This window comes from Cupressus sempervirens, chromosome 3 (assembly GCF_028749045.1).
Source record: "Cupressus sempervirens isolate cs-2001-9-10 chromosome 3, ASM2874904v1, whole genome shotgun sequence".
In the NCBI taxonomy this organism is placed as follows: Eukaryota; Viridiplantae; Streptophyta; class Pinopsida; order Cupressales; family Cupressaceae; genus Cupressus; species Cupressus sempervirens.
This window is the reverse complement of record NC_143120.1, coordinates 64,196,717-64,212,365: the sequence shown is the minus strand read 5'-3', so window position 1 is coordinate 64,212,365 and position 15,649 is coordinate 64,196,717. Positions and strand designations below refer to the sequence as shown.

General features: G+C 35.5%; 1 protein-coding gene across 1 annotated transcript in view; it reads right to left on the bottom strand.

The window, feature by feature from the left end:
• The window catches only part of LOC149564798 (putative serine/threonine protein kinase IRE4), a 282,390-nt gene that overhangs the window by 132,922 nt on the left and 133,819 nt on the right, over positions 1 to 15,649 (bottom strand). The window contains exons 8-11 of the mRNA XM_089818380.1: positions 4,119 to 4,259; positions 3,886 to 3,978; positions 1,057 to 1,264; positions 883 to 968 (exon numbers count right to left, since the gene is read on the bottom strand). Coding sequence (XP_089674506.1) covers positions 883 to 968; positions 1,057 to 1,264; positions 3,886 to 3,978; positions 4,119 to 4,259 — 528 coding nt within the window. The remainder of the gene's footprint in view (positions 1 to 882; positions 969 to 1,056; positions 1,265 to 3,885; positions 3,979 to 4,118; positions 4,260 to 15,649) is intronic.

Below are 15,649 nucleotides of genomic sequence, written 5' to 3'. Positions count from 1 at the left end.
TCCCACCTTGTCTTTAGGGACATTATGGCACATAATGATTGAATCCAGAAACTAAAAACATCATATTATTTTGTATTGTTCCACAAGTCATTCTAAAAGAAATCCTTCTTTAGCCTATCTATTGACAAGGTAGCAATCTCCCTAATTAAAATCTTGGAGGCATCCACAATTACACCCATTAATTGCATATTTCCTCTCTTTTTTTTGTTCTTTCTTATTTTACAAGGCTGTAACAAAAATTACAAGAGAAAAAAGGAATGTAAATGATTGAGCTTTTAAATTTGTTAAGTCAGAATATTTGACTGGCAGTGGGGTGTTCATCCCTTATTTTGCAATTGTAATGCAACTATTTCATTTAGTTGAAATCTCTTTGTCAATGAGAGTTGGTACTCTCCATATAAATTCACTAAAAGCAAAATATTGTTGCACAAGGCTGACCTTTTTACACATTCTTTCTACTCTGGCCAATTTGAAGATATACAAAAGGTTCTACATCACTTGATAAGAACTCACATGCTCGTCAGTTGCTAGCAGTTCTGTTCATATATCAGAGAATTCACGTATAAGATAGCTATAGATTAAAATGTTTGACGTAGGGCTTCAACAAGCTTTATAACGGGTAAAATGTAAAACAGACATCATCGGTCTGTCAAGCTGCACACTGGATTTTTAGTCAAACTATTTAAAAATTGAAAAGTTAATGAAATTGCAGTATATACTAGCTATGAGATAATTAAAAGATATTCTCTTCATAATAGGATAATCTGAGGAGACAAAGAATGCAAGGGAATTCAATAATGTTCTACAGAAAAAAAACAAGCTAGGCTGAAGTTTGAAACATTTAAGTGAATAAGTCATCTCTGACATAGATCAAACAGGTACCTGTGGATGTTCTGCTGTGAAAGGAGGAACCCCAGTTAGTAATTCAAAGACAACAATACCCGTTGACCACCAATCAGCAGTATAACCTGTAAGAAATTTTAACAAAATTATTCATTAATAATTTAAACCATAAACTTATATGAAATGTATGGATTTTAGAGATAAATAAATTACCATGCTCCGTTCCAAGAAGGATCTCAGGTGCCAGATAATCAGGTGTTCCTACTGCAGAGCGATTTTTCCTCCTTTCTATGTAGTGAACATCTTCAGATGAAATATCACAGCTGTGGTCTTCTACTGTCATAGATCCACTTGAGCCCGATCCAGCTAGATCGTCAGTACTATTAATAAGACCAAGTTTTGAAAGCCCAAAATCTGTGAGCTGGCCAGGCACAGATAAAATTTCAGAGTATTAAATATAAAAAACATCTTTTTGATTAAAACAAGACTATTTACTAAGGTCTATTCTAGTGGTACAGATTATACACTATTTAAAACATCAAAAAAGACAACTTCAAAAAGTATTATTAGACTCACTCAACTTGAACATAACAAAATTTCCTTCGTACTAAATCACTGCATCTCTAGAGATTGAAGTGAACAGCATGAATACGTAATAAGAATCAGCCGATGACATCACATAGTATCAAAAAACTAATTGTTCCAGTTTGTACTTCAAGATTAGATTTTGATGACTCCGTCGTCCTGCATTTTGTCACCACAAAATGTAGCTAATAGTACGAAACTTTTTCAACTTAGTTTCGTTTATCTATGAGTTAATTCATTATTTAATTGCTTAGTATTGATCAATCAATCAACCTCACTTGATATAATGAATCCTTTTATTGAAGGATTTTGTCAAGTCCTTTTAGTTTTTATGTTTGTTAAGCCTATGCTTGATTTTTGAAGCCTTCAACGTCCTTTTTCTCATTTTTGAGTGTTTTTGTTTGCTTTTGGTCTTTTGGTTTTGCTCAAATCATTGCTTTTTGTTTTCCCTTCAATTCGGTATATCTTAGGGCTTAATCGGACTTGGTAGTCAAAAGATATGACCAAATAAGTGCCCAAAAAGTGGACTCTCTAGATGCAATTGCATGATTTAAAAAATCATGTTATATTTTCATGTTGACATTCACTTTTTGAAAAATATAACATAAATTCATTTTATGTTATGTTTTTAAGTTACTTGATCACTTAAGTGACTATAGTGTACTTTATGTTATATTTTTATGTTGAGTTTTTTTTAATTTTTCAATTAAGTGACATTATTATCTATTTTATTTGATTTATTTTTGAATTACTTTATGTTTTATTTAAAACATCTAAGTAAAATTTTGCTGCACATAATAAATTAATTGTATAGTGTAAATGTTGTTTTTGACCCAGTTAAGTAATATTTCCTCAAAAATAAATTAGACATGTGATTAATTGATCACTTAAGTTGTGCATATACATGTTTTTCAACCTATTTACATATTTGTAAATGCCTCTAGAGACTATGATTTTGCACTAAAAGGCATTTTAAAAACACTTAAAACATGCAATGAGTCTCCTAGAATGCGATTTGCATCTTAGAGCCTTTTTAAAACATGCAGTGACCCTTCGAGAGTGCAATTTTGCACTACTTGTATTGTTTTACAATTTTTAAATATGCAAATGCACTCCAAGAGTGTGATTTGCATAAGTGACCAAGCCTGATGCATTTTAAAACATACAAATGCCCTTCTAGAGTGTGTTCACTAAAACATGTAAATATGCAAATGCATGTTAAAGTTGACAAAAGATCAACCCCACAGCTCCAAGAGTCACCTGCATGCAAACACCTGTCACAAGAAAAGAGAAGCAAAAGCTATGGAGGCTGAAAATATTAGATCCACAGATGAGACATTCTTGATGAGTAAAGAGAGAAATTGCTATTAACAAAAGTGAATCAATTAATGAATTACAAAGAGATCAATCCTTATAAAAGGAGATCAAAACCCTAAAAGGTAACTAACCTAGGTTGCATGATAATAATTAATAAAAGAATTAATTATTATATGCCCAAAGTTTAGCTAAAGTAAACTAGAGATAATAAGTGACTTAATAATTAAATCAATATGATTTATTTAATTAGAAAATACTTTATTACTCTAACACCCCCTTTAAGATAAACTTAGGGAGTAGCTAAAAACCTAAAAATTACTACTACTAAAAGTAAATTTGGGTCCTGACAATGAAGCCTGATGAGGTACTCAACCACAACCAAATCTCTAAAAATAAGAAAAAATAGAGAAAACTACATGGGAAAAACCCTACTCCAAAAAGACATGGAAATAATGTTGAAAGAACTAGTGAAGGAATAGAGAAGCCTCCAAACTAGGGAATGTGCCAAAAGAATGGAACAAAAGATGATCATTGAAATATCCCCTTGTCTATCTCTTAGGATTTAGAGGACTATTTACTTATTACTTTAATTACAAGAAACTTCTTCCTTTAGAGTTTTGATGCTAGTATTTTGATCATGTATATAGATACTCAATTATCTCTGAATCTCCTTGGTAATAATACAATCCTTTGCGTTGATCATTGGTGACGTTATAACTTCCTTACAATAGAGACCCCCTTCACTATCTAAGATTGATTTACATTCCAAATGTTGATGAGTAGTAAATTGAGGCAGTATAGGTAAATATGAATGTACAAAAAGTTTATTTGCTTCAAACTAATCTATTTATTTGCCTGAGAATTCTGAGTTGAACGGAACCAGTCCTTGGTTCTTATCTGAAGTATTTCTATGTTAGTCTCTCCACAATAACCGAATAGAATAACCATATACATATATATATATATATATATATATATATATATATATATATATATATATATATATATATAAGAATATTTATCTAAATGATGATTTACCATTAACAATGTATCTCATGATCGAATCAATCTGACTGAAGCTACAAACTTAACATTATACACATTCTAAGGGATTGAAAAATGTTAATTTGATAGACGCACCTTGATGTGACCATCATGAGCAATCAGTATATTGTCAGGCTTAAGATCACGGTGCACTATCCCCAAGGAATGTAAATACTCTAGTGCCAAAACCTGTAAGTCAACACAGAATTTATAAAATGAATTTAACCATCTTTGCATTTAAGTTTTAGAATAAACTTATGTTTCATGATGAGTTATGAAATGAATAACAAAAATAACCAAATTTCATTTACAACTTACAATTAACTTACCAGTTCAGCAATGTATATCCGGACAACATCCTCATCCAAGCAACCCACATTTCTAAGTAAAGAGTATAAATCTCCTCCATTCAAATATTCCATCACTAAGTAGAGATTATCTCTGCAGGTAAAAGAATAGAAAAATCGTACCTACAATAACAAGAAGATTTATATCAGTGGCATTCAAATCATAGAAAGCACTTCATGAACAGGTTTCCATCCTGTGATCATTGATAACAAAGTGCATATGTGCACCTAAGCTCACCTATCAATGATCACAGAATGGATACTTGTCATAAATAACATGGACAACTATTCAGATATTGATATATGCAGATATCTTAAATTGCATTCTTGTACATATGTCTGTTATGTGTCCATGCACATGCTTTCAACACTTCCTTCCATATTGATGTAGAACTCCAGTTCTATAATAAGGATGTAAAAACACATACCAATCCCTATATTGGTGCTATAAATTATATACAGTTTTCAAACAAACAAACAAAAAATATGAAGTAATAATATTCAAAAATACCAATCAGTATAAGGATTAAAAGAAAACAGCATATTTTCAGTGACACATTTCATGTAGCTTCACTTGCAAGTCCTCCAAGACTGCAAGGTGTCACCACATCAGGATCAGATATTTAACGGAAATCCTCTACATGATATATGGTTCTTTGAGTAGTGTGCACTAAATTTTCTTTTACGTCACAATCCAAAGGTATGGCACGTCTATTCAACTAATTTTACCAACACTGTAAGCATTAATTGATTGTCGCTAGCCATAAAAGGATCTAACGAACCAAATAAAAAGGGAAAAAGAGAGAAAACGTTTAGAAAAGATTGCTAGGTTCATCTAAATAAATATATGATTTTTAAATAATATTAGAATAATGTTTATTGATGAAAGAATTTGACTCACTTTGAATTATATATGAATGGTTTTCCAAAGATAGCTTCTGTCATGTTGTACTTAAAGATGTTGTCTCTAAACTATCCTTTTTATAAGACTGTTTGGCAACAATTTTGGTTTTATTTTTTCCTGTGCTTCTTGTGCAACTACTTTCTAGAGCAAAAATAAGAGAGTTTGGCAGTCACAAAACAAGCTGCACTGTATTATGCTAAGATTAGTAGATGAAACCTCTAAAACAGAGAAAACTAGACCAAGGGCCACCACAACAGAGTATGAGATCTTGTGTCGCAAATAAAAGTATAATAATAATGTAAACAATTGAATGGGCAAATGGCTCAACAGACACAGAAAGCATGCAAATACTAAACAGACTTGTAATGTTTGCTTATTTCTTAAAAAACAATCTTCAGTTTGCCATGCAAAGAATTCTAGTCAAACACAACTTACAAAACAAGTTAGAAAGAAACATACCACATGGGAATGACACAAGAAAAGTACACTACAAAGTCAACCAGAGACAAAAAATAGAAATAACGATGTAAGAAAGTAATGTATATTAGGTATGTGTAAACTGTTTACAATAGATTAAGAAATGTAACTGTATACAATAGATTGATTAAGTATCCAGATAGTCTTAGAAGAATGTCTACAGTGACAATTATGATAATAAATTAATACCTAGAGAAAGATATTTATCAAATAATGTGTATAGTAGTCACGTACAAGTTCCAACCAATGGGTTTGCAAACTTAGCTTAGATCCATTCAGAAAACATACAAGAGTACTAAGTTAAAAAGAAGCATGCCATCCTGAACGGAGCATACTCAACTTGAACTCCAGACATTGAGAAAGAGTGATTTCATATTATATCTGTTACTCTTTAGAAAGTCCAATAAACTTTATATTTAGATAAAATCATTCTTATCATATTTGTTTGTTTTGCTAAGATAAGATAAATTTATAAATGTCCAACCAAAGACACAAGAGGTTGTGGGGAAGTCTTTAGGATTATTCATCCATCGTGGAGAAGAGGAGGTGGTAGAGGAGCAAATTTGGAGAAGAGCTAGTAGTTGGGGCTTGGAAAACATGGAGATTGCTTGGTGGGCTTCCGAGCACAAGTTGAAATCTTCTTTGGGGGTTTCTACCAAAGTGTGGATCTGGACTAGCTAGTGTTTGAATTGGATCTTGAGGAATCTTGCAGAACTATTACTTGCTTTGTATTTGGCCATATCCGAGAAGGCCTTACAGCCCGGTACTTTGCATGTAATCAGTTATATTTTATGAATATATTATTGTAATTTGGTATCAGATCTTGCATTGTTGTTTCTTGGTGTTGTGTTTCCATTGCGTGGTTATATTGTTGGGGGCTAGGACATCTCCTCCAGGAATTCTCCTGCATTGCGCTGCGTCAACTGTGATGCTAGCAACATAGCAGTTGGGGCAGTATTAAGTCAAAAGGGCAGGCCTGTGGCATTTTTCAATGAAAGGCTTAATGAAGCCAAAACAGAGGTATTCAGCATATGACTCGAAGCTCTATGCAATTGTTCAAGCCCTTCAAAAAATGGAGGCATTACCTATTGCCTAAAGAATTTGTTGCCTTCACTGACAACCAAGAACTAAGCTTTATCAACTCACAGGAGAAACTAAGTTTGCGGCACATAAAGTGGATAGAATTCTTGTTGTCCTACACTTTCACTATCAAACACAAGGACACAAACAACAAGGTGGCAGATGCTTTAAGTAGGAGGTTGTTGACAGTTCAAGAAGTCAAGTTGCAGAGCATAGGCCTAGAAGGATTCAAGGACATGTATGGTGAGGATACTGATTTTTCAAAAGCCTACAACGAATGTACTAACTTTGAAAATCATTTCCATGGTCATTTTTTTGAATATACCTTGCAAAATGGGTTATGTTGAAGTATAGCATCAGTCAAAGTGATATACTCATTACATTGAGTATTTGCATTCATGATTTATATGAAAATTGTTTTATGTATCATATTCTAATAAGAATATACACACACACACGCATATATGAGTGTATGTATATCTATGACTTACATAAGCTATGGGACATGACTTTGTTGTAGTCTCTATTGGATTGATTTTATTAAAGCTACCTCATTGATGATAAATTGTCCTTAAGCAAGGTATCTTATATATATAATATATATTATATATGTAATATAATATATATATGACATATGTAATATAATATGTATTATATATATTATGCATTATATATTATTATATAATAATATAATAATATAATATTATGTTACACATATAGTTAATATATTAATATTATATATATGTTAAAGATGAATTATGCATATAGTTATTTATAAACTAAATAGTGATTAACTATAGAGACATGTCTCCTCCTGTCATATTATACATATATGAAATCCAAATCTGCATTTGGAAATCATCAATTACAATGGCAATGTTAGTACATTTGCATAAACAAGCTTAAGTTACTTTAACATGGTATCAAAGCAAGGCTGCAAATGTAAGAAAATCAAAGACAACAATAATGTGAAATGTGCATGTTGATTTGTGTGTAAAAAATTCTGAATTCTTGAGTGAGGATTGAAGAATTACTATTGTGAAATATTTGAGAAAACAAAGGTCTGAAATATACAGAGATATATTGAAGATATTTTCCATTAAGAAGTCACAAGAGCCTTCACGCAATGTAATGCCACTCATCTAATACTATTAGGCTTAGGAATTTCTTTTGGTTTTGTGAATTCCAAAGCTATGTTGCTCGACTAACGGGGGCCGATGATTTTTTCCAAGTCGGTGTGGAGAATTAAAATGCCACATAATCTAAAGTCCTTCCAAACAATATAAAGTCCTTGCGGTGTCAAACAATATGACTTGTGCATCATTTGCCTTGATCCAACAATGCTTCCACAGGTTGTGCCAATATAATGTGTTTGGACTTTCTTGAACCAATGATTCATCATATAAGTGTCGTCAACCGAAAAGGACATGACAACATGTAAATTGATGGAGATAGATCCACTACTAAGAGTGAATAGAAATTATTAGTAATTGCATAGATATCATTTCAAGAAGCCTACATAGAAGATTGATGTTATTCACCAGCTATTGTAATAACCCCAATAGGTTATAACTTCTTCAGACACCAAAAATCTTTATACTTCAGTGGTTTGACATTTCCTCAAACACTTTACAAGCAAGCTCTGATACCACTGTAATAACCCTCCTCAAATCTGCCCTCAAAAATGCTGATGAAAGCTCAAGGAATTTTATCAAACAATTCACATGCAAAGGACGTATGACTGATATAGTATTTCAGCTAGCTTCAAATGACTTTTTCTTCAATTTGCATCAATGAGAATCTTGTGCTAGAAGACTACAATGGACTACACAATGACCTAATATGAGTGTGCTATTAATTTTGACAATATTCAGTGCATATATATGATCTAAGCATGAGAAATCAACACCTACAGCCAACTGACATTTTTACAAACAGTTGGTATGCAAACTAACTAGCTAATAAATAATGATATTGAATTGCTTAAATGACACCAGCAATTATTATCTTCTTAATTTGCAATGAAATTTCTAATACAGTGCTCATGAAATATGGCCAAGACTTTTGGCATTTACATGGATTACAAAATGATAATGCTGGTATAATGCACACTTACAGCTGAAACTTATAACACCCTAAAAAACAATACTAATAAAGGAACCTGGTTGTAGATGGCTGTAATAATTTTCTTTAATGCTGCCCCTTCTGCTTTGCTTTTCCGATTTGCTTTTTCAAACTCCTTTTTCGGACTGCTTTTTCGGCCTGCTTTTTCGGTTCCGCTTTTTCGGACTGCTTTTTCGACCTACTTTTTCGGTTCCGCTTTTTCAAATTTCTTTTTCGTATCTACTTTTTCAGATTGCTACCCTTTTGAATCTCAAAACCATATCTTTCAATGGCGTCAAGATTTTTCAGCTTGAAGGGATTTCGTCCTTCAAACTATTGAGACATAATCTCCAGAAAATTTCCCAATTTCTTTGATATTTTCAAACATGCATAAAAGAAGTTCTTTCATTTCTTTTATAGTGTTCTCACAAGAGCTCCATCCTTTGTTTTCTCAATGTGGGATAAAACATAACTCCCTTTATGTAACTTATGTCTCCAATGTGTTATAAAATAAAGGGGACTCTTTTAATTTAAATATTTCCCACAAACTATAGTCTATGCATTAATAAAGTTAAATATTTAAATTTAACTTTATAAAATAGCTTTATCAATGCATAACAAATCTTATTAATGATAAACAAGTCTCCTTGTCGATTTTAAACAATTACCATCGACATATTGCTGGCACTGGATGTCCGACTATGTCCAAGATGACTTACTATAAATAGTAAGTATGCCCAAAGTTGCCTCAAAACCCATCAGAAAGACCTGCAACTAAAACTATCTAGGCCAAATGGCCTCGAAGTCCCTTTAATGTCCTGGTTAGCCTACGAGACAATGGGGAAATAGGCCAACGACAACAACATGCTATGAATGCTTAAAAAGGGAACATTACAGTCCGCCCTTCCCAAAATTGGTTGTCCCCAAGCAATGGTCGAACAACCCAATCAATCCACCTGGATCCCAAATGTAGTCATGAACTATACTGCTGTCAGTCAACATAGGCTCCTGCAACAACCTTTGAAAATTAACCAAGAGGAATCCATAATCAAATTGACAATTACAGCTCACCAAACTCCAAAATCACAACTGCCACACTCAGAAACCCACGAGACACAAACTCTTAGAACATCAGAACCCAAGTAAAGTGGACAAATCAAGCTGCCAACACAGTAAATACCATCAACGCATCCCACTGGCCTATACGGAATGTATAATCCAACTCTGCAACAATGGTGAACGCTCCCGAATGAAACTGCACCAAGTATGGAGAATCCACACACTACACAACTCCTCCAATCAACACAACTCTGCAGATCACCGGCCACTATCTCATAACCATAACTCCCATGCACTGCTAATGGTGAAAAGACATCAGAAGATAAACAGCAAGAAATGGAACCCAAACCAACTTTGCCTGCCATCAACTCCTCAACACAAGGATCAAATGCTAACTGATGTACATACCCTGCAGAATAATGCTGATAAAAAGAACCAACCTCAGTCAACAGCTCACCATGAACAAGTGATACAGCCCACTGTGACTGATCACCAGTTAAGTCAGGAGATGTCATAGCCAAAGGCGTAGAATCAATAACAACAATCGCTGAAGCATCACTTCCAAACTCCTGCTCTAAGTCATGTATTATCAAGCTGTCAACCGCAGAACCTATCGCCATGTCATGCCCATCACAACTCTCATCCCGAGGCGTCAAACTGTCCCATAACTGATGACAAGCACTAGGAACCAAAGTACATCTGTGTATCATCATCTAATCAACATGGTCATCAAAGGTAAATTGATGAGCATACCTTACAGTGTAATGCCGATAGAATGTGTCAATCTTAGTCAGTGACTCACACTACAATCGATCATTAACCATGTTGGAACTGACTACTACCTCCGAAGACATCACCAAGGGAGTAGTATTACTAGCAGGAACCATGCCAACTGCCGGCTCACCAATATCACACATGATCTTTGATACAACATCTCTAGTCTCCGTGCCATCAGTACTAGAGGCCACCACTATGTCAAGCATACCACAACAATCTGCTGCAACACCCAACTCAACTGATCCTGACTCTAGTGGGAAAGAACCCGATATGCCAATGTTAGTATCAAGGATGGATGCATTCCCATCTCCACTATCTTTGACAATCTCGACCATGGACATCCTCGGATCACCAGACACCACAGCTTGTGACTGTACAGAATCTGGTAAAGACTGCAGTTGCTCTAACTCCACGGTCACCTTAGCCAAATGAAATTGTGACTCCTCGAAAGCCAACTGTGTACTCTCAAGAATCTCAGAAGTCACCTCGAGCTGCTGAGTAAGCTCACTCACCTCATCTTCCTTGGCCAATAATGCTTCGTATGCTGTACTCCCCCACTCCATAAGATAATCTCTGTCGGCTACCAACTGCATATAATTCTGTCTCAGAATCCGAATAGCCTCCCATAAAGAGTGGATCTCTGTCAAGGAATGATATCTGCCTCCCTGCTCATCACTAGTAGGAGAACCCCATCCATAAATTGCTAACAACTGGCGAGCAGCATCAAAATGTTCGCACACAATAGCAATGTCTCGCTTGCCAACTCTCAGCTGACTAGACACATGATTGTGCCAATTGGTTGAACTCCCATACTCTATCCCTGGTACACTGTCCAAAGGAGTAACCTCAGAATAGCTATCGTCTATAATACTGCCATCCAAATTCTGCAGTCCAACTGCTGAACTTGTATCATCAAACGGAGTGACTGAAGCATCAACATAAACCTCTGTATCAAAGGAAACTGTTGAGGAGACTAAGTCCTCAAAATTGTCCACAACATCCCCCTGGGTGTCATCTGTAATAATCAGATCCTGGGACTCTTCTGTAAACTTTGTCATATCTGAGAGATCATCAACCCATTCCAACAAGAATGGTCGACTGGATACATGAACAATGCCCAACAAAGGTGTGTAAAAACTAATTCCAGCATCAAACAAGCTGCTGGCATGGATGAGAACTACACTTGGCAAACTACTAATCAAGTCCATGATGGTGCAACAAATACTACTACCAAAGAATGATAAATATCTCCTGTTAAAACGATCCCAAGTACTAAGATAAGGATCCCAACATCTAATCCATGAACGGAAACCAACTGGCAATTTAAGTAAACTTCTCACCTGAGTAATGTAAACAATACCAACTGACTTCACGAACTTGTCTACAGTCTCTGAATCCGAAGTGTGAATGCTAGACGTACTCATATCATCATGAACATGTGACCCGACTTTAAAAGGAAACAGAGTCCTTGCTATATGCGCTAACTCCCGAACTGAACTCACCTCAAGACAACGCTCGTCCACATGTCTCTCAGAATCTTGGAGAGGCAACTTCATTGCCTCCATGCCTTCCTTGATCTGCTGTAAGTCGTCACAAGAAGAACCTATTGTGACTCCTTTCTGTCTCTCTTGCAGTTGAATCATCCAAATGTGATTCTCAATCAATCCATGTATCCTATCATGATGAGATAAAGCCGTGACAATATCCTTGTCCCCTGTCTTCAACTGGCTTGCCAAACCAAGTGAAGAGCTATTAGCCTCTATCTCATGTGAAGAAACATCCAACTGTGCTTGATACTCATTTTCTGCAAAGTCCTGAATGCTCACTTTCTGATCAACTGTACTATCCTCAAACATGACAGTATCCTCAACTGCTATAACTTCATCGAGCCCAATTGTACTAGAATCACTATTTGTGTCAATCACGCAATCCGGTGTGCCAATGATATCACCTTCTGATGCAACTAGCTCAACCTGCACAACATCTGAAACCCCTTCTGCCTATGAAGATGATGCAGATAAACCATTACCTGAAGATGTGCTGATGTCTCCCTGTATTGAATCAGCATGTCTGTTAAACTCCTCATACAAGTTTCTGCCTATCATAGGGAAGGTACGATCCTTAGGCCTATCAAAACATTCAATCAATCTCTCCGTAAACTCCACATATGAGGTAATGTGTGCATGACCCATAGCGACCATACCATGATGCCACCACTCGTGTGCTAAACCATCCAGGTGAATTGATGCATACTTAATAGCTTCTTCCTCAGGCATAGGATTCATTTGAAAGTATGTATCAAGCTTTTGAACCCAAGCTCTTGCTGTAGACTTCCCCGAGCCATCATAATATGGTAATTGAAGTTTCCCTACTTTCTTTTGTAGCTCATAGCTCTGGTTCCTGTCATGTCCACGTGGCATATGCTTCATCTGCACATCTATATACTCCCTAAAGGTGATTGCAGCAATAAAATCTGGACCTCCGGCTTCCCAATCTCTCCTCAGCTGGTCCTGCATATCAGTGATCTGGGGCTCTGGTATGGGTTGCTCTGGAGCTCTAGGAGGAAATATGGGAATCCTGGGCCGCGAACTCACTGTCCTAGTTTGCTGGGGTGCATGACCGAAATTGTTCCCAACTTGTTCGCCTCCATTATGTGCCCCATCCTGATTATTACCATTCTGATTATTTCCTCCACCCACATTAGCATTCAACCCCATTTGACAAGCCATCATCTGCATCATAAGCTCAAATCTATGACTCTGTTCCTGTGCTCTTTTCTCTGCTGATCGTTGTCCTTGTGCTAAGGTGTCTAATAATTGTAAGAATCTTTCCTTTCCCTGATCTGGACCGACATTCATTTTGTCAAATATTTTTCTCCCTATCTGGCTATTCCAAATTCCCTATAAGACCTCCACAGGATGGCAGGACTTATAGCTCTGACACCACTGTAATAACCCCAATAGGTTATAACTTCTTCAAACACCAAAAATCTTTATACTTCAGTTGTTTGACATTTCGTCAAACACTTTGCAAGCAAGCTCTGATACCACTGTAATAACCCCAATAGGTTATGACTTCTTCAAACACCAAAAAATTTATACTTCAGTTGTTTGACATTTCGTCAAACACTTTGCAAGCAAGCTCTGATACCACTGTAATAACCCCAATAGGTTATAACTTCTTCAAACACCAAAAATCTTTATACTTCAGTGGTTTGACATTTCGTCAAACACTTTGCAAGCAAACTCTAATACCACTGTAATAACCCTCCTCAAATCTGCCCTCAAAAATGCTGATGAAAGTTCAAGGAATTTCATCAAACAATTCACATGCAAGGGACGTATGACTGATATAGTATTTCAGCTAGCTTCAAATGACTTTTTTTTCAATTTGCATCAATGAGAATCTTGTGCTAGAAGACTACAATGGACTACACAATGACCTAATATGAGTGTGCTATTAATTTTGACAATATTCAGTGCATATATATGATCTAAGCATGAGAAATGAACACCTACAGCCAACTGACATTTTTACAAACAGTTGGTATGCAAACTAACTAGCTGATAAATAATGATATTGAATTGCTTAAATGACACCAGCAACTATTATCTTCTTAATTTGCAATGAAATTTCTAATACAATGCTCATGAAATATGGCCAAGACTTTTGGCATTTACATGGATTACAAAATGATAATGCTGGTATAATGCACACTTACAGCTGAAACTTATAACACCCTAAAAAAACAATACTAATAAAGGAACCTGGTTGTAGATGGCTGTAATAATTTTCTTTAATGCTGCCCCTTCTGCTTTGCTTTTCCGATTTGCTTTTTCGAACTGCTTTTTCGGACTTCTTTTTCGGCCTGCTTTTTCGGTTCTGCTTTTCCGGACTGCTTTTTCAGCCTGCTTTTTCGGTTCCGCTTTTTCAGACTGCTTTTTCAGATTGCTACCCTTTTGAATCTCAAGACCATATCTTTCAATGGCGTCAAGATTTCCAGCTTGAAGGGATTTCGTCCTTCAAACTATTGAGACATAATCTCCAGAAAATTTCCCAATTTCTTTGATATTTCCAAACATGCATAAAAGAAGCTCTTTCATTTCTTTTATAGTGTTCTCACAAGAGCTCCATCCTTCGTTTTCTCAATATGGGATAAAACATAACTCCCTTTATGTAATTTATGTCTCCAATGTGTTATAAAATAAAGGGGACTCTTTTAATTTAAATATTTCCCACAAACTATAGTCTATGCATTAATAAAGTTAAATATTTAAATTTAACTTTATAAAATAGCTTTATCAATGCATAACAAATCTTATTAATGATAAACAAGTCTCCTTGTCGATTTTAAACAATTACCATCGACATACTGCTGCCACTGGATGTCCGACTATGTCCAAGATGACTTACTATAAATATTAAGTATGCCCAAAGTTGCCTCAAAACCCATCAGAAAGACCTGCAACTAAAACTATCTAGGCCAAATGGCCTTGAAGTCCCTTTAATGTCCTGGTTAGCCTACGGGACAGTGGGGAAATAGGCCAACGACAACAACATGCTATGAATGCTTAAAAAGGGAACATTACAGCTATCCCAAAAAGAAGTTGTTTGGATGGGAAATGTGTAATCTTGCTACGATGAAGTGATTGATTTTCGAGGATATCAGGGAAAGCTTGAAGCATGGCTAGAAATCCAAACAAATTAACACCTTACTTCCTATTTGATAAGAAGGGAATTCAATATCACTTCTGACTCTTGCAATGCAGAAATTTGGCTAAGATGTCACATGATCATCCATCGTGGAGATAATAACACTAATACAGACCTATAAGCTTGTGAAGGACGTGGCGGTGAATGTATCCTAATACACCACACACAAAGAAGAAGAGCTTCCAGTCATCTAGATGCTCGAATGTACAGTTTCCCACAAATTATGGATAATTGTGATCAAGATTGGCCAATGTACGATGGTGTAACACGATTAACAAAGAGTCAACCTTCATGCCTACATAGTTGTCATATAGAAATCTCTCAATGTATTTCCTATGGAAGAGATGAACTGTTTAACATAACGACTATAATGTCCCCACTTTCTACTTACGTTTGAGTG